Source organism: Homarus americanus, unplaced genomic scaffold (assembly GCF_018991925.1).
Source record: "Homarus americanus isolate GMGI-L3 unplaced genomic scaffold, GMGI_Hamer_2.0 scaffold21914, whole genome shotgun sequence".
Taxonomy (NCBI): domain Eukaryota; kingdom Metazoa; phylum Arthropoda; class Malacostraca; order Decapoda; family Nephropidae; genus Homarus; species Homarus americanus.
Genome location: NW_024719665.1, coordinates 109861 through 134288, shown reverse-complemented (window position 1 = coordinate 134288; position 24428 = coordinate 109861). Strand labels below are relative to the sequence as shown.

At 38.0% G+C, this 24428-nt stretch overlaps 1 protein-coding gene across 1 annotated transcript; it reads left to right on the top strand.

The window, feature by feature from the left end:
* Window positions 1-2990: 2990 nt before the first annotated feature.
* LOC121860173 (E3 UFM1-protein ligase 1-like) lies at window positions 2991-23484 on the top strand. The gene is made up of 12 exons (XM_042357229.1): window positions 2991-3121; window positions 4818-4963; window positions 5893-6134; window positions 7982-8171; window positions 8397-8546; window positions 10216-10391; window positions 11175-11393; window positions 13619-14113; window positions 17803-17943; window positions 18495-18661; window positions 19612-19823; window positions 22004-23484. Exons 1-12 carry the CDS (start codon window positions 3042-3044, stop codon window positions 22150-22152), a joined length of 2367 nt encoding a protein of 788 aa, XP_042213163.1. The 5' UTR covers window positions 2991-3041; the 3' UTR covers window positions 22153-23484.
* The last annotated feature ends 944 nt before the right edge of the window (window positions 23485-24428 follow it).

The window sequence follows — 24428 nt, the reverse complement described above, 5'->3', positions numbered from 1 at the left end:
ATCCTTTGGGGTTTGTCTTCGCCTCCCTTGCTATCCTTACCTCATTATTCCTCTTTGCTTTCCTTATCTAGGTTTTAACCCTACTCGCCAATACCCTATAATAGTCCCGGAGGTGAATTTCGCCACGATTTATCCTTCTACCTATAGCCTTCCTTTGGCCAATGATGATCTTTAAATAATTATTTATCCATTTAGGGTCATTGTTGTCTGATCTGAGTTTTTGTATGGGTATGTTCTGCCTTTGTGCATTAAGTAACTCACTATTTAAATTATTAAGTGGAACTTCGGCAATCTCAGATCTCGTTATCAGGTGATTGTCTTCTGTCAGGTTCATGGCCAAGCGCGGCTTACCCCGTCTCTCCAGCTGCCTCTTCCCAAGCTGTCAAAGTGCCTTCTGAAATCTGGTACTTTAGTGGAATTTTCCTTCGTCTGCGTGAAAATCTAACTGGAGATCCGAATTTCATTGTGATAAGCTGTTTGCAAGTTCATTCCCTACACCGACATTGCTAATGAGGTTTTCTCTGTTCGACAGAACTAAATCGAGTATATTACTACCCCGGGTGGGTTCGGTTATATGTTGACTTAGGAAACAGTCCTGGATCGTTTCGAGAAAATCCTCCGATTCTGAGTTACCAATAAGGTCAGTCCAATCTATTTGGCCAAGGTTAAAGTCGCCTACTATACAGACTTTGTTGTGTATGGAAGCCCTGTGCATTTCATCCCAGATAAGTCTCTCATTGACTCTATCAAGATTGGGAGGTCTATATATTACTCCTGTGATTAATTTTTCCCTACCGTCGATTAATTCTATCCAAATTGTTTCTGTATTCTGCTCAATTTTTATTTTCTTATTTATGTCACACTTCAGATTATCCCTGACATAGATTGCTACTCCGCCTCCTTTCCTGGTCTGCCTATCGGTATGGAACAATTTGTAACCCGCAATTTGGTATTCGACCGGTAACTCACGTGAGTCTAGGTTGATCCATGTTTCAGTGAATGCTATTATATCGATTTTTTCGGTACATACCAAGGCCCTAATATCATTCATTTTGTTTCTCATGCTTCTACTGTTCGCGTAGTATACATTTAAGTTAGTCGTGTTCTGAGTCCTCCTTTTACCGCGTTTAGTTTTAAACTCCCTGTCTAATTTAGTTTTGTCATCATTCCTAACACTATTTCCCTGTAATCTTTCGCCTTGTTTACCAGCTCCCACTGCAGTCTCCTCCACCCCCGTGCCCATATGTTCTCTTAGCAGTTTAAAGACTTCCATATCTTTTGAACTGCCCCCTCTAGAGCCCCAGCCAGGGTTGCTACTCCATCCCTAGACAGGTGCACCCCATCCCTAGCATAAAGGTCCCTTCTGCCATAGAAGTTACTGCCTGACGATCATTAAGTCCACTTATACACCTCACCTAACCATAGACAGTACTAACCAAGTGCAGACATAATATCAATGAATTAGACAATGTGAATAATAGCCATTCTGAGTAGGCATAATGAGGTCAACTATAATGTTATTAGTAAAACTGGAACACTTGATGGTGCACCAGAACTAATAAGAAGAGTATACAGTAAACAGATGTGTATGTCATGAATTTCTTGAGTTCAGTTTTGGCACAAGTTGGGGATTGCCTGAAGTTCCACCACCCTCTGCTTATTTCACCTGAAGATTAACCACCCAGATGCTACTTGGGAAGGGGGGGGGGGGATAGCTTGAGATCACTAGGGTGGTCTGATCCAGTGAAGTAAGTTGGGGGTGTAAATCTTCAGATGATCCCAAGTTTGCTGTGTCATCTGAATAAAAAGTTCTTTCAGTGACTGCGTAAGAAAAAGCATATATAGCTAGCTTACCATCTTCACCATATATACAGTAAAATATTACCAATTTTCAATAGTATATCAAATGATTGATGCTACTATAGCGTGTGGTCTATAAAAATATCTTTAGTCCAACCTGACTTGATCTAACCTTGTCTAAGTTGACCAAACCCAACTTCACCTGATCTGACCTAAATTATCTTGTAGACTACACGCTCGATTCCCAGGCCGGTGGAAAAGTTGTTTGGACATATTTCCTAGCCCTCATTGGTCCCAGTTCACCTTGCAGTAATGTAGGTACCTGTTGTAAATCGAAAGTTGCAAATTCGTATTCAGGGAAAGTTGTTGCAGCTTCCATTAACTTGACAAAAAAAATCGCAACAATTGGGGGCGCTGGTGGGTAGAGCGGTACCGCTCTTGTCTCGCAAGCAAGATGTCATGGTCCGGTGGAAAGTTGCTCGGACGCACTTCTTAGACATAAACCATTGACTGTTAAAGCTTCTACGCCCTTAACTCATGAGACATAAAGGCAAGCATGAACTTAGCATGCTTCCCTGTTGGGCGCTGTAAACGCTTCTGTGCTTCACCTTACACAAGGATGTAGGGAGAAAAAAAAGTAGCAACAATTGATTTCACAAAATTTTCATTCACTCCCCAATAAATTTGTAAACTTAGAAAGTTGATTACTTATGTTGATAATAAAAATTTTTAATAGTTCTCATAATAACACTAAATATCTTATTCATAAACCGAGTGTTATATTATATAATGATTTAGCCCACCTCAAGTTAGCCAGTGTTAACCTCTTGACCACGAACAAGATGAGCCACCGGTTATTTTTTTAGTTGACATGAAATAGCTAAACCATCCTCGCTGAATTTATATTTACCTTGAATTTTAAGGTTTCATTAAGTTCAGGTTATCTGTTTTTAATAAGATAAAGGTGAATCTCTCTATTCGTAGTCCATTTCTAACATTAGTAATCTTGTTAACCCAGCAACCCCTGTAAGTGTTGACGTCAGGCGCTGATGCTTGTTGACAGATTATTTGTCTTAAAATTATAAATAAACCTTTTTATTAATTTAGAAAAATATATACACATATATTATTAATATCTTAATTAATTGTAATAAAATTATTTATAATTTGTATATTAACCGAGTCGCTATAAAAGGTTATTATAATGTTCTCGGCAGTGAGGTGTGAGTGAGGTGGTCAACATGTCTTCCTCTGACTGGGAGGAAGTGAAGCGTCTCGCTGCAGATTTTCAGAGAGCTCAGCTTGCCTCAACTGTCCAGAAGTATGAGATCACTCTATATGTTGCCGTGTTCTAGGCCTAAGTTATTTGATCATGGTAGGAAGGGTCAACACTCCTCTAGTGACCAGTGAGGAATGTGTACCATATGCAACAAATAATTTACTAAGTGAAAGGAAGGAAAGATTGTTAAGTAATTATTATTAATAATCTTGAAACAAATACACACTGAAGCAGCAGGTATACAAACGGTGGTAAACGAGTCACTTTAACCAAAGGTAGTCCAGAAGAGTTAAAACTTAAGCTTGTTATTTTGTTACACTTAAAACAGACTGAACATAACATAACCAATGTCTTAAAATTGTTTGGGTAAAAATTCTTGGTAAAATTACAGTTTCGGTCATCCACCTATATGGAAGTGGGAACCAGGGGTTTTGGGTGCGAAAAAACAGGATTTCAAGCAAACCTAACCTAACCAAACCTAACCTAACCTAACCTAACCTAATCTTAAAATCCTAAAATTTGCTGGATGACCAAAATAGTAATACCAGATTCGTTATTAACCACAGAGATAAATTAAGGTAAAGATTCAGATTCATATGTCACCATAATGGGAAATTCATAACCAAATTCTTTAGTGTTTTGCCACATGTTTTCCTGAATGTCTTTTTATGAAACCTCTGATTAGTTTGTTTTAACCCTTTAGCTGCGAGAGGTTACCCTAAACTGAATAAAATCGTCTGGCGGTAGCCAGAATAAATTGGCAAGTGCGGGAAATGCAGCATGAGGGTTAATGTATAAAGTGAAAATACTGAAGCTAGAGGCACCGAGGAAATAAGTGTGGCGAACAGGAGACAAAACTTAAACAAATTTAGTATTTTTTTTCCTTTAGATTTGGTTAGGTTTGGTTTATTTGAGTATTGTGGTCTACTTAATAAATGGTTCTCACTCATTCTTCAAACTATACAGAAACGCCTCCATGTAACTGACTTCTCTCTCCATGTAATCTCTCTTACAGGTTCTTTAACGGGCAATGTTCGGTGGATTTGGCATCCTGTGTACCGCCGGCAAGGCCGTGGGCTCGTAACACTTGTCTTGCCCGCGGTGCCCACCGTTTCTCTGTGGATGTCGGTCACACTAGAATAACCCGTTATAGTACATCCTTCTTTCCTCACACACCCAAACTGTGGAATGCTCTGCCTTCTGTGTTTCCACACTCACTTCAAAAAGCTGGTTTTCTGTCATCTTTGCTGTGAGATTAATATAACTTTTCTTTTCTATTTTTAATTTCTTTTTACTCGTATTTTATCACCCCTAGACCCCATTGTGGGTCGATAACCTGTGCCCGGGTGGGCTTTTCCCCGTAAAAAAAAAAAGATGGGGGTTGTCACATGTAACGGACCCTTGATATAATGGACTTTTCTCTCCATGTAGCTCGTTAAATAGAGGGTTCACCGTCGGGAAAATGAGCGCATGAACCATTTATAAAGCAGACCAAAATATTCCAGCAAATCAAACTGAACCAAATCTAAAAGAAAAAAATCGTAGATTTGTTTGGTTTGTGTCCCGTTCATCACACTTATTTCCTCCCATTGTATGTTCATGGCATGCATTAAAGCAAACTACAGGGTCAGAGAAGGTCTCATCAAAAGGCATCCAGGAAAAAAGTGGCAACGCACTAACCATTTGCCAAACTGTAATGTGATTCAAGCATGAAGTGAGGATGGCAGTGTCATTGCAGATTATCGGAAAGAAACTGTGTTGAAATTGTGAACAAGTTAGTTGAGCTCGGGCTACTAGACATCTACCACACCAACGATGGCAAGGAATACATCACTCCAGCACAACTCACCAAGGAGATCCAAGACGAGGTCTTTATTCATGGGGGCAAGTACACATTTGATTTCTTGTTCATTGAATTTGGAAATAAAAGATATATTTTTTAATGTTCTTCAGTTTTAATTCATTCTTTTCTTTCTCATGCAACTGATAGCTAAGTCTGTTTACAGTACATTTATATTTGAATCTTTTCTTTTTTTAAGAAATTGTGTTATAGTATAAAACAGTTTTTGTGTTTCATCAAAAGGAATACTTTACCTACTCTTGATGCAGTACTGTATCCATCAAGCAAAAGTTTTAATCAGTACATATGTGCCCCCAGCCTTCTGCTGCTTATTCCTATATAAATGAGATGGCCAATTAAATTGTGGTGTTATAGTGGTACAGTATTTATAAAGAGTGGGTCTAGTACTTATGTAAACATAGTACAGTATACTGTATGTGTTTTAAAAGCTGCTGTACTGTATCTCTCACACCTATCATCACACTCTTTCTTGGTAAAAACAGTCACTATGATATAAGGATCACTTACCATCTTTGTTACATGATGAGGTCAACATAACTGACCATCATAATGGTTGTGATTCATCTTTTGATTTTCAACTGCATTATTCAAGAGCAATTCATAACTTTTAGCTTATTGTTATTTTTATATTTGACACCTTTGATATCAGGGCATCACTTCAAAGACAATTTTATGACCTGTCACCAAACTTGTTTTTAAATATTCAATTCCAATATACAGTTTATGATACAGTACTAGTTACACCTACTGTGTTGTGTTGGCTTGGCTGAAAACAAACAACATAATAAATGTTTTGCAAAATTGACTAATGGTCTTAAGATTCTGGTTCAAACTTTGTCTAAGATAATTAATGTTGTGCATTTAATTATACTGTTTAGAGTAAATTTAACAAAATTTTCTTTGGAAATCAATTGTAATTGAACCTGATATCATTGTTTTATGTTGTGTTCAGGCCGGGTGAACTTGGTAGACCTGGTGGACGTGTTGTCTGTGGACCACAGTGTAATTGAGAAGCGAGCGTTGGCTCTGGCTCACTCTGAGTCCAACACCTGTTTCGTCCTTGGTCAGCTGATAACTCAGGATTACCTCGATGCCATTGCTGAGGAAATCAACGAGAAGCTTCAGCAGGAAGGATCGACTACAGTTGCAGACCTGGTGAAGCATTATGAATTACCTGGTGACTTTATGCTTGAGGTGAGTACTGTAGTGCTTGCTCTATGGACACAGTAAAACAGCTGACTGCAGTTGGTAATGATGATAATACAGTACAGTATATGTATATATCTTAGTGTTTAGTTTGGCTCTCAGATTACACAGCAGACTAGATAAAAGAGTTTAACAGCAAGCACAGTACAGTACTGAGTTAATATTCGTTTAGTGGCTGCTGCATGACTTTCATCCTGATTACTATTTGTTTAATGACTTTGATTTGGTTAGGTTGGGTTTCAACAGTGCTTTGGAAGTTAAAATTTTTTATGTAAAATATATCTAAATACACAAAAAAACTATTCTCAAACAAAAAGGAGCCACAGCCATTAAACGAATATTAACCCAGTACAGTATTGTAGATGAAATATTTTATGTGGCTGATAAGTAGGTATTGGCATCATCTGGTTATTAAGAGATCATCACTCGGTATTTGTAATAAATAGATTACTGTACAGGTATCCCATGATTTAAGATCTTCTTATCTAACATATTTGCTTAAGCAGTGGTGATGTATTAAGACTGTCCCCCTATGTGATGAGGACCAGGCATGTTCTTAATGATGATGTGAGTGTTGTTTAATTGTGTTTTATGAATATTATTAGTGTAGGAATTTTTTTCGGTGATACATGTGTGTGTGTTGGACTGGCTGGGAGCGTAGCCCATTGAACCCCTGTTATAATGATTCTGATTTACAATACTGTACATCGACCTGTGATTGGTTTTGAGTAACATAACCCCATGCAACTAGGGGGATACTTGTACTCTCTTATTTTATTTTGATTTTTTTACCTATGAAACCTTTTCCCACTTAATGCACAGTAGATAGAAAGAAGAGTAAATACACTTACACATTTAAACACACACACACACACACACACACACACACACACACACTTCATCCTTGACCACCGAAGGGTCAAGACTTATCTGGAGCTGGTCTGGCAGCTGCCAGGTTAACTGTTATGTTGGTACATACCCCAACTCCCTCCCCTCAGCCCCTCCTCCCCATAGGAATATCAGCAAATTCTTGCCAGAAGATACAGTTTCATTTCGGAAAGGAGTGGAAACAGTGATGAACAGTGAAACAATGCAGCAGTAACAGTAACAGCTGAGAGTTATACCCAAGTTAACCTTCACACAGTAAGGTCCCAGGTACCTAGTGATAACTGCCCATGAGACCCAACAACAAGCGGCGATGTGTTAATATTTCCACGATAGCGAGCCTGGAACCACACCTGACTGTAAACCACTTGAGTGAGTGAGGTCCTGTGACACCAGGCCACGTGGTGGCCCCATGACGCTACAACGCCACATAGTGCATCAGTTGCTACAATATCATGTGAGATCCCTCATAACACCATCTGTGAGGGAATTACTACACTATGTGTTTGCTGTTTAACACCTCAGCTCACATGACCTACGTGACCTCCACTGTAAGCATTAATTTGTATGTTCACAGTATGTCCTTTTACCTTTCTCTAATGAAAGCTTTGTTTAACATCCCCCCTCCTACCCCCATGACAATGTATGTAAGACATATTCATTATGTCCAATGTATATTTTCAGCCTTCGAGCTCCTGAAATTTTTCAATAAACCGTTAATTATTATTACACACACACACACACCATTCATAATCATTGATTCACTCTTACAACTACAATTGATGTGTTATGCTAAAGTACTCTCCATCTACAGCCATGATCCCAGTACAGTACAATAGTTAGAAGTTGCTAAAAAGAAGCAAGTCAGTTTTTATTATGTGATGGTTTTATGCTGTTTGCTGATGTTAACGAGGAAGAACCACTATTTGAGTAGTGTTTGGTGCCTCCAGGTTGTTGTTGAACGACTGGGTACCATCATCCAGGGCCAGCAAGACACTCACGACCACACTGTCATATTTACTAATGCTTTTGTGGCCCGACACAAAGCTCATGTTCGAGGCGTCCTGTGTGCCATCACACAACCAACACAGGTGTCAACAATCATCGCACAACATGGCTTCCAACAGAGGCTGTTCTTTAGTAAGTGTTATGTACTGTATTATATACTAGAGTTATAGACCCTTGTTCAACTCTGAAATATGGGCTGGGAAAACATAAACATAAGTGATAATCTAATATATATGTTTTTATTTTATTTTATCCAATGTCAATTATAATGATCATGATACATGTGCAAGTTGCATAAGTATACTGTGCACTCTGCTTATTCCATTTCAACATTTTACATTAAAGTTTCAATTGCAGGTGTTGCTGAAAAACTGATTGCAACAGGCCGAGTATCTGGTGCTCTCACTGGGGGACGGCAAATTCATCGGGCTATGTACATACCCAGCATATATTCACGGACACAGAACGAGTGGGTGGATAACTTCTTGAAGCAAAATGGATATCTTGGTGAGTGAATTATATTTGGCATTGTAAATAAGGAGGCCCAGGATTCTCTTTATACGTGCTTATGTAAGCTGAGGAAATGAAATAGTATGTGTGATTACCTTCGGTTGTCTTAACTCTCTCATGTTGTTTTCTACACTTGTCTTTCATTTTCCCCTTTTCAGTGAGATGTTTTTACCCCTTGATCTTCTCAGTACAAAAGAGGGAGGTGATTGGCAATAGGTACTGTACAGTAGGTTGTGTTATCTCAAGAAGTATTTTATAAAAGAAATACTGTTACCGTACCATATTTTACGGCATACTGTGTAAGATGCACTTTACTGTTACTGTACCATATTTTACGGCATACTGTGTAAGATGCACTTTTTTGTCTGAAAAATGGCGAAAAAATCAACCTGCATCTTATATGTGTTGTTGTGGTCTCCCGTAGGCTAATGAGTCTCCCAGTTGCTGTCTCCAGTAGGTTAAATTCTACCTAACCCAACTTCAAAATTTAAAAATTTGTAGCCTACTCAAATACATTATTACTTTTAATTAATAAAGGTAAAGAATTAATGTAAATATAAAAGCTGGATTTATAACTACAGTACAGTACTGATGATAACCCGAGACGATTGACTTCCGTACAGCAGGCACCCAAACCTTCAGGGCTCAGCAGTAACAGTTTCTAAACTCTTACAAGCAGTACTGTCTATTCATGTCATACAGTACCTGCAATACAGTATTTATCTTTAAATATACAAATACCTGATACAAATGAAGATGTATAGATAATTTTCTTTCCTCATTTGCATCTATTAACATCACTGGCTGCATTGTTGCCAAGTTAGACTCATCACTGCAGCTACCAGGCCAAACTGTGTGGTGTTATGGTTATTTTTCAACTCATTACTTTGGGAAGATACTGTGTACATAACTTTAATCTTCTTCTTTTATACTCGGTAACATGCGCACACTATCACACATACAGAATATGCAAAATTTATATACCCCTGTATATATATACAGTATATATAAAATAAATAATTATCGTGAGATCAAAACATAGAGGGAATAAACATTTCTTTGTGTATTAAAGAGTTCACGCTGAGTGGGGGGGGAGGGATCTCGGCTGTTCTGAGTTGTCTCTTGTTTGTAGTGAAACAATTGACAAATTTTGTCGTCCAGCAGCCAAATGGCAAAACTTAATTTTTTTCTTCAATATATTTATTGGTATTATCTTTATTTATTCTTCCCATTACTGGTATATATAATTTTAAGAAAACTATGGCAACAGGAGGAAAATACACATTTTTCCCAAAGTATTTCCTGTTGAAATTGGAGGTGACTTTTACATGCCTGAGCATGTTATATGCCATAAAACACAGGATACACTGAACAGTATAGATTTTTTCCCTTATTTTGTTTATACTCAAACATGCTGCTATAGAAGAGTAATGTACTGAGTGGGTTATGGATATTTAGGATCTTTTTGTGGAGACAAACGCTGTAGCATTATATATATGTTTCAGCATTTAGAATGAATGAATGAATGACAGTGAATAACAAAGTCTGTTGCTCTTTATTGGAACCATCCTTTACTGAAGTAGGAAACATGATTAAAAAATATACACAGTATACAGTATAGTACTCTGTTGCACCTTATTCCAACCTGTGGCATTGTATCTGACAGAGTTTGAGGCTCTGCGGCGTTTAGAGATAAGTGATCCAGAGGGACACATTCGTCGACGCTTTAAGGATGAAGATCTGACCTTTGTTGGTGAGGTGTGTGTTGGGTCAAGTCTCATTGATCAGATTGATGCTGCTATTGATGATGCTCTGCTGTCTGGAGGTTGGGTGGACATCTATGTGAGTACTCTATGTCACTTGTATGTCACTTAAAAGTTCACCTTAAGACAATAAAACATTTCGTTGTAGGTCAAATTGTCCCAGTCTTGATAGGCCCCAACCTAACTTAATCTGACCATTAGGATTGGGGCCAATCTAATTGACCATAGCCCTGATGGGCTCACTCCTAATGGTTAGGTTAAGGCTTGTGGTATTAGATCTAGAGCCCATTTGACTTGCAATCATATGATCCTTCTATTAGCCCAACTTATATTAATCTGGATTTTTTCCCATTAATGCATCAGGTTTGATAGAAATTTTAGTATTTTTGGTGAAGTCCATTATCTGGTGGGTGATTAACAATGATATAAACAGCACCACTGCTGCACTAGTAATTTGAATGTTCCAGACTTTTTCACAGCTTATAACTCTTATTACTTTAAATTGCTGGAAGTGCATAATGGTTGTAACTTTTTCCCTCATTGTGTTAGAGTCGAGCAATAGGGAAAAGAAATAGTATTTGCCAATCTTTTTGAATATAGTTGAGTGGGCAGCTTGTGAATGCATTAATTTGAACATACAGAATTAGATCTGGATATTCGTTTACTTATTTTGTAGATGTAATATGACAAGATCTTTGATGAACTTCAGTAATCATTATTTCCCCTCCACATATTGAGGGGTTGTGCCTCACTTTTTCTCAGTTGACAATGGTAATCTTGACCTTTTGAGGCAAACTGTCATTTCTGTAGTTTAGTATTAATGTTTCAGTAGTAAGTATATCTAGATTGTGTATTTTAACAGCCACTGCTGCCTACAGTCTTCAGCCCAGAAGAAGGGAACCAGCTTGTGGATATTGCCTTAAAACGCCGCCAAGATAAAAAATCCACTGCAACTGCTAAGGTTTTCTATCATACAGTTGTAGTTAGTGATCAGCTCCTGACAAAACTCTCCAATCACCTGCAACAAATGATGCCCAAAAGAGCCAAGGAAGCTGTGGAGAAGGGGGCATTTAAACAACAGGTGAGGTTGATGAAAATAGCTATTATATGTCAGGTGGAGACTGTACACTCTGCTTGATAATCTTCCAGTCGTTCCGTACCATGACTGGTGTGGGATACAGGTCGAACACAAATTTTCCGGCACCATCGCGGCTGGATCGATTCCGGACCAGCAATTTTGTTGAACCTTGGTTGATCGCGGCCCTAGGGGAGCTGTCACTCTCTTAACCTTCGACCCAATAGATATTCACCTCACTCTAACTCTAAAGTACTCTGGGCTGCTAGAAAATCAAAATGACATAACAAGCCATTATTAAAAGAAAATTAAATGTAAAATGGATATAGGGTACAGTGGTCCCTCGGTTAACGAACACAATTCATTCCAGAAGGTCGTTCATTAACCGAAACCATTGTTTCAATGGGATTTTGGGTAATTGGTTCCAGCTCACCGAAAATTACATACAAACTAAAAATAAATGCAGTAAAGTACACTTACTTTGAGGTGTGCATGTAGAAGGCTCCTGGTTGATGATGATGATGATGATGATGATGATGATGATGATGATGGGAATTGAAGTGGGGGTGGAGGAGAAGGGAGAAGAGAAGGCAGTGGGGTGGAAGAGAAATCACCCCATGCTTCATGCTGCCATTTCACCCATAAAATTTTAAGTTCACTAGGTGTAATTCAAGATTATTTCCTTTAAATCAACACTGCACTGCACTATATATTGTCAATATGTAAAATAAATTTCAGAATGACCAATAATTGTACTGGAAAAACGTAAAAATAGTTTATGTTCAAGAGAGTCTCAAGCAAGATGTTACCTCCACTGAGCAGAGAGACAAACTGACTCCTGCTGGGTGAGTCAAGTGGCTGTTTGGTGCGCTAAAAATTAGTTTCCTGTACTTCAATTATGTTCAATAATTGTTAAAATGACTAAAAATTTTAATATAAAACTTTTAAAATTATTGAATAGTACAACTTTCTTGATATTTACTCAAATGGGAACGAATTTAAGCCCTAGAACCGATTACTGTATTGGCGGACTAATATTCCAGCTGGTGAGCAAGCGAAAACATATTGAGAAGAATTCGTAAGGAATTCGTTAACCCAATTTTTTTCGTTAACCCAATTGAATATTCTTGTGGAAGGTAATTCGTTAACCAAGGCATTTGTCAACCGAGGGATCACTGTATATGGAGGTTTATTGTTTGCTTAGATAAACTGCTGCATTATTTACTTCTGAAGTTCTACCTTCTCTTGTATTTATAACAAATGGTGTTTACATTTTGCACCACCATTGACACATGCTGTTTTCTTTGAAGCCATATTTGGAGTTGTATTACCAGAAAACAGTGAAGGCGCTAAGCTGCTGCGTGTAAGCAAGTTTTGAGGAAGCCCGGTAGACTAGTAGCACCACCAAAACATCAGCGGCAGCTCAGTAAAACTATCCAGACCATCAGAGGTTTCAGACTAGTGATTGCTGTGCTGGAAAATCGGTGGTTGGCCTGTATAGGGTATCTCTCCAAATGTGAACCAGTGTGTGTGGAGAACTGCTGCCTGTTATCTTTGCCGCTTTTTTGTCACTCTGTTTCACACCTGTGTCCCCAACTACTCCCACACCCCTCCTTCCTTTAATGTTTCTGTTCCTCTTGATCCACCTCCAAACAAAAGTGGGAAGCCATAAAATATTAGGTATACTATCTTTCATCATAGGTCTTAAGTGTTATTGTCATTCTAACAAAAGTTAAAGATTTAGGGATGAGCAGTAATCCGAGTGTGTAGGTAAGAATTCTGAAATAACCATTTTGTAGGTGGTTCTGACAAACAGCAATTTGTTCCTGGGGAGATTATTATTAAAAGATTTCCCTTGTATTTGACAGGAAGTTGTGCAATTACTCAGCATGTTTATTTTTTCTTTGCTATTAACTCCTCTATTTCATCATTACTGTTTTATGTCCATTTCCCACACCTGGATGGGATAGCAGTAAAATTAATTACCCATTTATAGCTGGATGGATTGGGAAGTTTCCAGGATCCAATCAGCAACACTTAGTATAAGAGGCAAGAGCTGGATCCACTGCACTACAACACTTCTACTGAGTGTTTTAATTAGGTGTCATGTACTGTACTTATCATCTCTTGTTGCATTTTTGTATTCTCATTTTTTCTTGGTTACTATCTACCATGTTGTTTTTATAAAATGACTGCATGTAACATAATTTGGGGCATTCTTTTGCTCACAGGTTGACATTGGGAAACTGAAGCACCAGGAGGAGGAATTTGGGAGAAATAAGAAAGAAGAGAGACGAAAAAAGGCAGCAACTGGTAAGGCTGGAGGGGGCACACAAGGCCGTGAGACCAAGACCAAGGCTTCTAAGAATAAGTATAAGGGAAGGAAGGGAGCAGCTCATGATTCTGAGTCTGATGATGATGTCAACACTCACCCCACTACTGGTGGTGGTGGGAGACTCCATCAAATAGAGTTTATGTCAGAAACAGACATGCAGCTGTTGATCAGTGATTTTGAGGAATTGGCAGACTGTCCTGAGGAGCTGGTGGAAGAGTTAACAAATCACTTCCATCGTCCTTTAACTAAGATCTTCCAGGAAGTTGCTAAATCGGTCTTTATGGCAACTGTAGCAGTTAAAGGTGACACACGGAGGAAGACTCACCAGCAGCTGCAGGAGAAAGTGTCAGCACTGCTCACCACCATCAAACTGGCAGATAAGAGTGTTAAGGTTAGTGAGGAAAAGAAAGTCCTGGTGCAAAATAAGATTGTTAGGTTCATGTAGGTGGATACTGGGATTCTTCTCTGGGAACACCTGATGTAAAAGTACTAGAGCTCTGTATTGACAAACTCGATGGTCCTTTTCCAGAGTTTTGACCTTTTTTCTTCTCTTAAATGACACAGCAAGTCTAGGGGTTGTCAGGAGGGAGTTGTTTGGTAAGAATGAGCAGAGTAGTTCTTGCCTCACATGAGTTATGCTCAGATATACATACTGGTACAGTAGTTACATAGATAAGTGTTGACTACTTGACTCATATGACAACAACAATATAAGTACAATACAGTAATAAATACAGCCTCTGTAGTGTGTTGTGGATATTTAGGTTAATTCTTTACTTAAATATCAATGTCATATGATGACTGTTAAAAAGGTCTACAGTGGAGTCGCAATAATTCTTGAAATATGAATTCACATTCTTATTTTCACAGGTATCTTTATGTATTTTTATCTTTTTTTTTTTATATTTTATGGTAAAATATTTTCTACCAGTTCACAGCTGAGTGCCGACTGCCACAGTGTTTGTTTACATAAGAAACCATAAAAATTGTGGAAATGTCAAGTCATTGAACTAATTTGTCTTGGAAAGGAAAAAAATATTATATGAATACCTGTATCACTTTAATGCTCTAATTGACTTAGAAATACAGTACAGAAATTGTAATACAATATAGTAAGCCGTCCTCGAACGTGGGGGTTAAGTGCCTCGAAAACAGCCTGTTAGGGGAATCCATGTTTGAGAACCTTAATATTTAATGAGATTAATAAGAATTGATGAACACCACCACGTAAAGTCTCATCAGCTGACTCACAGGCGTGTGGCTGCCACCGCGCCGCGCTGGCTGTGTGTATGCCATGACGTCACATCGAGAGGGAGTGCAGCCACACAGTTACATACAGCCATAACCCACTGCCCCAACACATTCACTTCTCACATATACACTCTGATGCTCTTTATTTTTCTTATTTTTAGTTTTATGTTTTATATTTTTTTATTTCTAAACCACATTACAGCATTGTAATAATTTTTCTACAATTTTTATAGTTTCATTACAAGTAACAATACAGCTACTCCTCGACTTACGACACACTCGACCTACAACCAGCCGGACATACGGCCGCCTCAGTCATACCAAAATTTTGTCAAATTACGTATTTTTGAGTCCCAATGTTAGTGATTGCGCTGTGTACTGACAAAATTTTTGTTTGTAATTCACTTTAAAATGGCTGGCAAGCTTAAAAAGAGAGTTTTGTGGTGCTGAGAAGAAAAAAGACACCCATTTTAGATTTTCTATGTACAGGTATTATTTAAGCATTTTCGACTTACGACCAATTCGACTTACGACCTGGATTTGGGTCCCTAACCCCGTCGTAAGTTGGGGAGGAGCTGCCTACTGTATGAGGCTGGCGAGTCGGCCACATAGTTATTAGCCAAGGCCTTAGCTATAACTGCCTCAACACATTCACTTCCCACATATACACACCTGTGCTCTTCATTTGCCTAATTTCATAATTTTATATTAAATTATCATTATTCCTAAGCCACATTAGAGTATCATAATGATTTTTCAACAACTTCTAGTTTCATTACAAGTTGACAACATACTATACTAGGCGGACGGGCTACCGCTGCTGCACCCAGGCCACTTTGTAACACATCAAAAATTTAAATTTTCTCATTCTAATGTCATCACTTGGAGATAATGTACGTTTAGGGGCCATACTGTTTTTGGGCTTGTTTCCTCAAAAAATATGAAAGAGAGCTAAACGTATATTAACATGGACAGCACATCTCTTTGCCTGACTACAGCTTACACGAGGTTGAGGGAGACAGCTTGGGAGATGCGAGAGGGAGCCACGCTGAGTTAACTTGTTAACGAACTGCTTAAATTTTAATTTTCCATGTTCAGCAAATACATGAGTCGCATTTATTTTTGCCTGTACAGTGGTCCCTCGGTTAACGAACACAATTCATTCCAGAAGGTCGTTCGTTAACCGAAACCAGTGTTTCAATGGGATTTTGGGTAATTGGTTCCAGCTCACCGAAAATTACATACAAAGTAAAAATAAATGCAGTAAAGTACACTTACTTTGAGGTGTGTATGTAGAAGGCTCCTGGTTGATGATGATGATGATGATGGGAATTAGAAGTGGGGGTGGAGGAGAAGCGAGAAGGAAGTGGGGGTGGAAGAGAAATCACCCCATGCTTCATGCCGTCATTTCACCCATAAAATTTTAAGTTCACTAGGTGTAATTCAAGACTATTTTCTTTAAATCAACACTGCACTGCACTTTATATTGTCAATATGTAAAATAAATTTCAGAATGACCAATAATTGTACTGGAAAAACGTAAAAATAGTTTATGTTCAAGAGAGTCTCAAGCAAGATGTTACCTCCACTGAGCAGAGAGACAAACTGACGCCTGCTGGGTGAGTCAAGTGGCTGCTTGGCGCACTAAAAACTAGTTTTCTGTACTTCAATTATGTTAAAATGACTAAAAATTTTAATATAAAACTCGGAAAATTATTGAATAGTACAACCTTCTTGATATTTACTCAAATGGGAACGAATTTAAGCCCTAGAACCGATTACTGTATTGGCGGACTAATATTCCAGCTGGTGAGCAAGCGAAAACATGTTGAGAGGAATTCGTAAGGAATTCGTTAACCAAATTTTTTTCGTTAACCGAATTGAAGATTCTTATGGAAGGTAATTCGTTAACCGAAATTTCGTTAACCGAGGCGTTCGTTAACCGAGGGATCACTGTATTGTACTGTACTGTAGAAGTGAATTTGCATTGGAGGAGGGGCCGATTGTATAATAAAACTATATAATAAGAAAAATGAAAGTAAGTGAATTATTTGTTGTGGGAGGTAGGGGGTTGGCTGGTGGACTGAGGCCCCCCCGTTTATGAGCCAAGCGCACACTTCCGACTTCATTAATGCAACATGTAATTTCACCGTAATTCCCATATTATTTATTTTCATTTTGTACCTGGTTAATAAAACAGTATTGTAACATAATAAATATTCAACAAACAATCCCAGACTCAGTCCCCAGATTAGTTATTGTGTGGTATTACATTCCTGGTTCTTTGTTGACATAGTGTGGTCACAGCCAGCCTGGCACCTGTCTGTCTCCATGTTGGTACTGTATATTGGTGTAACCCACACAAACTTATGAGAACTACTTTTTGTACAATATATATGTGTTACTGTAGTTTGAATTGTATTATGTATGATGTTTATAAAGCAGTTTTGCAACAGTTTATGGGTAGTTCTTGGCCCCTTGAACCAAAAATATTATTTCCATTTAAATAATAATTTGCGATTTGATAATTAACGGTTTTCGGGTATTTACCTCCTGAATTTTCAAGAATCCGCTGTACACCTGGTCCCCGACTTACGAATGCCCACCGATATGAATGAGGTTAAACTTTAAATTTACAGTAACCCTCGGACCCCCTGTACTGTACTTGTTGTCTCAGCCCACTGTTGTTACTTTATACACTTGTCTTGCTTCACACTCCCATGTCATATTATTTTATCAACACCTCACAATAGTTGGAGTTGGGGCAATGAGGTCATTAAACTGAAATTTGTTTGGAGGTACAGTATTGATGTTATTATCTCCATGCAGGTATTTGATGAGGATAAACAATCACAACTGAGGAAGCACCTGTTGAAGACCCAGTGCTCCGAGATGGTTAATGAACTGGTCCTCTACCTTGCTGACGACAGCCTCATAGAAATAGCCCGGGACAAGGAAGTTACTCCGGAGGTAGGCTCTAATGAGTATTGGACAGAGAGTTGACCTGGGAAAACAAAAGATGGGTAAGAAGAGTGTACAGTATAATCCCGAAATGAATGGAGTAAGAGAAATGGGGGAAGACTGAGAAGAAGACAGAAGAATGAGGTGAGAGAGCAAGAGAGGGTAGTGGCAGGGATATCATGAGAACATCATTTTGCTTTTACTGTTGGAAAATATGATGTTGAGGGGTCTATGGGGGTTGACTTCTTACTGATACATAACTTATTTGTACCTAAGACTATATTTTCTTCTTTTTTAAGTTTTTGATATGCCTGTATTGATCAGGAAGTTGTGTCATCCAGACTTCACTCATCTCATACTGGGTAGTTTCTTTTATATAGTTTTGACTGGCCCTTGACATAGCAGTTGTAGGGGTCATGGTGAATATACAGTGTATGTGAAGTAAGATCTTTTGTGACCTAGTTTGTTGTTATCTTACATGCTGTAGTTAACAGTAAGATACAGATGACACTGACCACCTTATAGATTTATGTAAATGTAATGATTAAATTGTTCTACAGATTCGTCTAAAGATTATTAAGAAGTTATCAGAGGAAATGATTGAACCCCTGCAGAATGTCCACAAAACACTTAGTGGGTCCAGTGTGGAGGACTTCGTAAATGTAGTGGATGATGCCATCGCCATCACTGGCATTATGTTGAAGAAAAAGGACAACAAGAAGGACAGGTAACAAAAATCAGCTAGCAGGTACATTTTGTTGATAACCTTGACTGCATTGTCAAATGGATCTGAATCATAATAAATCTCATCCCAACATAAGCATCAGGTTAGGCCTCTATTCCTAATGGTAAGCTTAGGTTTGGATGAGGTCTTAAAGGAGTGTGACCCTTTAACAACTCACCAGTAGCTTGATATTGCTTAGTGTTCAAATTTGATGTCTTATTTTAAGCCAGGGTAGAATTGTATACGGTATGAGCTGCAAGAGTTGTCGAACTTGTCGCGACACCCTAGGCAAAACAAAATATATGGGTATCTATTGTAATACTCACATTGGTGCTAATACTTGGCAGGTTTCTCCTTCCGCTTCACATCAGCTAGGTTTTGCAGCCAGGAAGAGCATAATTTGGCCCACACCTTAAGCAAAATTGAAAAAACAAAAACATTCTTTTCAGATCAGAGAATTAGGATACAATGTGGAGTAAGTGTCATCGTCAACGAATTTCTCTTAGCTGTCTTTTATTTTTTTATTTTTTATTTATTTTTTTTAATCAGTTAATCCTGTTTAGTACATCTTGTGAAGCATAATCAGTGTTAAAAGTAAATATTTTCTCAGTATATTTTGTTTAAAAGTTGAGGTTGTGAGGAAATACTGTATCTGTGAAGTGTTTGTTTTTGTTGTTGCAGCCTTTTCCTGTTGCTTCCTGTACATCACTGTATTTTTGTTCCATTTTCCCCAACAATTTCCTCACTTCTTTGTATTGAAGTAACTGTGTCCTTTGGTCCATCTTACATAAAAATTAAAATAATACAGTACTTAAATTGATATATCTAATAGTCAGATTTACTTAATACTCATCAAAGTGAATTGGAGCCTATTATAATTACTGTACAGTCTAATTAATTCTTATTAATTATAAAATTGTTTATATTACTATTGATATTTTTATATTTGGCAGACAAGTGTTGGTGAACCACCGTTGTGCTCTCCTGGAACAGCTTGATGGAACTATTGATGCCCCACTAACCCTCCACCTGGCCTGCCTGGTCCTCTTTCAGGCAGTGACGGGGAACATGCTCCACGCTTCGGGCAAGTTTGTGCCTCACATCCTGGCTTACATTAAGAGTCATGTACCATTTGATAAGTTCTCCGTATTGCAAGAATATCAAGGTAAAGTATAGGATGGTACTGGTACATATATACCATCTGTAACTATGTCCTTGTCATATATAATAGGAGGCATTTGGTGTTACCTCTGTCTGCCCATCTGTTCCTGTGAAGCATTATTTCCTTTCGGTAACTTTAGAATGTCTTCACCAATTGAAATGACATTTGGTATGCATCTTTGTATCATGAATATATAGGTAAATTTCTCTTTACGTTTACCAGATATGATTCCTGTTCCATTTAGATATTTTGATGGGGATGTATATATTACCATCACTAATTATCTAGTCATATAAAATTACCTCATCATCATCACAGTTTTAAGGCCATTTTCATACAAAGGAGTGTTAGTTACAAGACTAGCGAGGTCATCCTAAAACTATATCTTGTGCTTGTGAGACCTCATTTGGATTACGCTGTTCAATTCTGGTCACCGTATTACAGAATGGATATAGAATCCTTGGAAAGAATGCAGAGGAGAATGACAAGGCTAATCCCGGGCATTAGGAACCTTGAGTACAGAGACAGGTTAAAGCATCTTAGTTTGCACTCCCTCGAGACACGTAGAGTGAGAGGCGACATGATAGAGGTGTATAAATGGAAGTCAGGGCTGAACAAAGGGGACATTACAAAGGTACTCAAACTATCCAACCAGGAGCGAACTCGTAACATTGGTTTTAAATTATACAAATTTAGATTTAGGCGCGAAATAGGTAGACACTGGTTTGGAACAAGTTACCAAATATCATCATTAACTCGAATACGCTGAATAGCTTCAAACATAGGTTGGATGCTCATATAAGCAATAGGGGTTGGGTGTAAATGGGACTGCCCAGTATGGGCCAATAGGCCCGCTGCAGTTTCCTCCATTCTTATGTTCTTATGTACTTGTGTAGGTTAGCCATGATTATTTAGTTCATGTTTGGGATGATATCAACCAGAGCAAGATGTCTGGTGCTGCGCACCACAGTACTGCTACACTTGTGTTGTATCAAAAGCAGTCCAGTGACCTCGGGCTGACCCACCATGACCAGCTTCAGGGACACCCTTCCATACACAACATGGCACTAAAACTGACTGGTATTCTGTACTTGATGAAGGAGCACCTTTTCAGGGCACTACCCTTATATTTGGACTCCTAAACTGTGAAGCAGAATTGCCAACCTTTAAAACTTGGTATCCTCTGTACTGTACAGGTAATGTGCCAACCGAGAAATGCAGCCAATACCAGGGGAAAGACAGCGCTGGTGTCCTGATTGCCAATTGGTAAATTAGAAGCAGGTTTTATGGCTGGATCCCCTCCCTGTTGCCAACCCACTCTTATAGACTGTGAATTGGACATTATATATATGACACCCAAGCACCCTCTTCGTTGGCAAGACAGAGTCTTAACTCCTTGGGGTAATCAAAGATAAGAAACCCTGTTCAGAGCTAAATGGGTAGCTGGGTATTGAAAGTAAAGGTAAATTTTTGTAGAGAGGGATACTGTGGTTTGGGCATGAGAAGAGAGTGGAGGAGACCAGTTCTGTCAAGAGGTGCACGGGTCTTAATGTGGAAGGGAGGAGAGCCAGAGGTATGCAAAGAAAGACATGGGGAGAGGTTGTGAGATATACTCATATCAGAGTTAAGAACCTGACAAGTGAGGCTGCAAGAGACCATGCAGCATAGAGAGTCACAAATCCCAGTTGTAGGTTTTGTCTTGTCTTGACATGAGTGAGAGTTATTCTCAGAACCAGGCTCAGGTATTAGGGCATGAAATTCGGCCAGTTGTTCAGAAATAATTGCTTTGTTATGGTAAGATCAAAGACCATATATAAAATATCATTGGCCCAGAGATTACCATCCTTTATTTTTCTTGTCATACTGAAAATGATCTGTAGGGGACATGGAAATTATCAGTCCATATGTTTGAGCTTACATCCAGGCATCTTTTGAGCACAGTAGTTTGAATAAATAGCAGAGGATTTTTATGAAATTTTCTATGTTGATGTAACTTAGCAAGATCTCAGATGAGTTAAGTGATCAGACATTAAAGTTCTGGCTTGAAATGTCCCTGACAACTAGGAGCACTGAACCCTTAAGTCGAGTGACCTGTATGGGTTGACAAAATCTTAACCTAGCTTGTAGAAATTTAGAAAAAATGCTATTTTAAGATATTTTCAAACCTCTTTTTACCATTACAGACTTAGTGATCAAGTCACTGACTACCAAGACTGACTTAGAAGCTGACAGTGATGTGAAGCTCAGACTTGAAACACTAACACCAATTGTAAAGGAAACAGCCATCACATTCAAGAAGGCAGCTGCCGGCTTACACAACACAGAAGAGTAATACTGTACAGTGTGTTTACAAGAAGGAAGAATTTTCTTGACCTTATAAAAATTTATATTTGGATGTCAGTCTGCAATGGTGTCATCTTTTAACTAAGGCAGTGATTATCATACCATTTGTAGAAGCTGAAACCACAGCATAATTTTAAGGAAAATTATCTTCTTGGTAGTCTGCTGTCAAGGCTGAATTTTAATGCTTGGAAAATTTGTACTGTAACGTGATGGTATTTGTATAAGTGTGGATATTGGTATTAGCAATTACAGTACAGTATAATTGACTTTGCCAATTTCAGTATTGGCAGAAGCTATTGTTTGGTGAGGTTGGATTATTTTTTTAGGAAATACAAATATTGACTGTTACAACATATTCTTTATTTATTCTTTATAATTGATATTTTTTATGGAAGGCATTTGGGAAATATCTTCTGTTATTCTGTTTGAAATCTATGGTATTATTCAATATTTTGGGTACCGGGCTACAGTATTTGTTATTGACGTACAATAAATAAAGTTGAAAGTTACTGTGATAAACAAAATAAATTCTTTGGTGGCTTTTTGTGAAAGGAGACACTCCATAGCAGAATGTATCTGTTGAAGAAGCAGTGAAGAGTGAGTGTATGTATGTGTTCCTTGTGTCTAGGTTTGGGACACCAGGAACAAGCTTGAATTATTACTCTTGTAAATACTGTACTGTACAGGTATTAAAAAAAAATCACACACATTTTATATAATTTTGGTCAGACACTTAAAATTTGGATGGTTCTGCTGGGTTTATAAAGAAACGTGTAGCTTCAGGATTTGTTTGTTTTTTCCCCAAGTGGAAATTATGATAGGTTTTTTCCTCTCATTTTTGTTGTGGATTTGAATATAGTTACATTATTTGATATCTCTTATTCCCATGTGTCATCCCAGAAATGAGTTTCCATTTATTCATCACATCATAAAATGTTTAGTGTCCCTCATACAATACTGTACAATACTTCAGTTCCCCCTCAAGTTTTTGTATTGTCAAGTGTCTGAATGATTACTCTCAGGATCTTGTCAAATATTGTACGTCTTTTTCCTCGAGTTATTTCTTATTACTGTATGACTAAATTCTTTAACGTTTGAGGACTCTTTGCTCTTAATAGGGAGCTGGTTTCAGCTCCAGTTTTCACTCTCTCATTTTGCCTTATTAAATTTGTTCCTAGTCCTGTGTGTAGCATTCCAGCCTCCTAAATGTTGAAGTAACCCCCAGTCTGACCTGGGAGGAATGTTTGTTTATATTACCATTATTTGCCATTGACAATTATGTACAGAAGCTATTAAGTTATACATAAATTATGATAGTTTACCAAAGAGACTGTATTGCCTAATTTTACTGAAGAAACTGTACGGATTTAATTTTCCAGAAGAGATTGTTTTACTGGGAAGAAATATATGGCTGCTCTCTTGGCTTTTTTTTTTTTTTTTTTGGACAGTTTAAAATTAGTTTTATCATCATGAAACATTTTGGGATGGAAATATTCATACACTGTACTGTAAGTTATTCCCTATAGGCAAACTGTCTGTACATTTTTAGGGGGAAATAAGAAGTCAGTTTCCCATGTACATCCTGCACACCATCTTTAACAGTTTTGTTATGAGATCTTCCTTGGCAAAATGTGTTAGTTACCCTGGTAAAAATAATTATTTTCACACTCTTGATAAGGGCTTGAAAAAGTGGCCTTAAAAGGGTGGTGGTGGTGTTTATGAAATTAGCCAAATACTCAACACAAGAAAGGTAGATTCTGTACACACTGTGGATAGTAATTCTCTTATCTATGCCCCCCCCCTTTTTTAAGATGTTAAAGATTCAAATCACTACAGTAACATCCTCTTCTTGCAAGAGACTCCTGAATCATGATGACTGAACCGGTGACTATGAGGGTCCTGATAGTAGGTGTTTGATCATTTTATAACATGTTAAAGTATTAAGAACTTGGCACACACTTTATTCATTCCACAGTGGCTACTTTGTGCAATGGAACACTCCGAATTTAGCTGAAATATGCCTTGACAAACTGGTCTTGGAAATGCCAATTTCAGATAGTGTTTATAAGAATTTATGGTGCAATTAATTCACTATCTTGTATATGATGCGAGTTGTTACTTTGGTCATCTTATATCTTGCTTTTTCATTATTGGTAAATAATATAAAGAGAAAGTCATTTTTATATATACACAATGTTGCCAGAGTACACATTGTCTGTCGTACTAATGTCAATACGGTGCATATATTTTTGTATGTACAGTATG

Bases quoted from the DNA above. Each gene is read 5' to 3' on its own strand.
- LOC121860173 (XM_042357229.1), top strand. From the start codon at position 3,042: ATGTCTTCCTCTGACTGGGAGGAAGTGAAGCGTCTCGCTGCAGATTTT. The intron at 11,394-13,618 runs GTGAGGTTGATG...TTTTGCTCACAG, and splicing joins AGGGGGCATTTAAACAACAG to GTTGACATTGGGAAACTGAA. The intron at 14,114-17,802 runs GTTAGTGAGGAA...ATCTCCATGCAG, and splicing joins TGGCAGATAAGAGTGTTAAG to GTATTTGATGAGGATAAACA.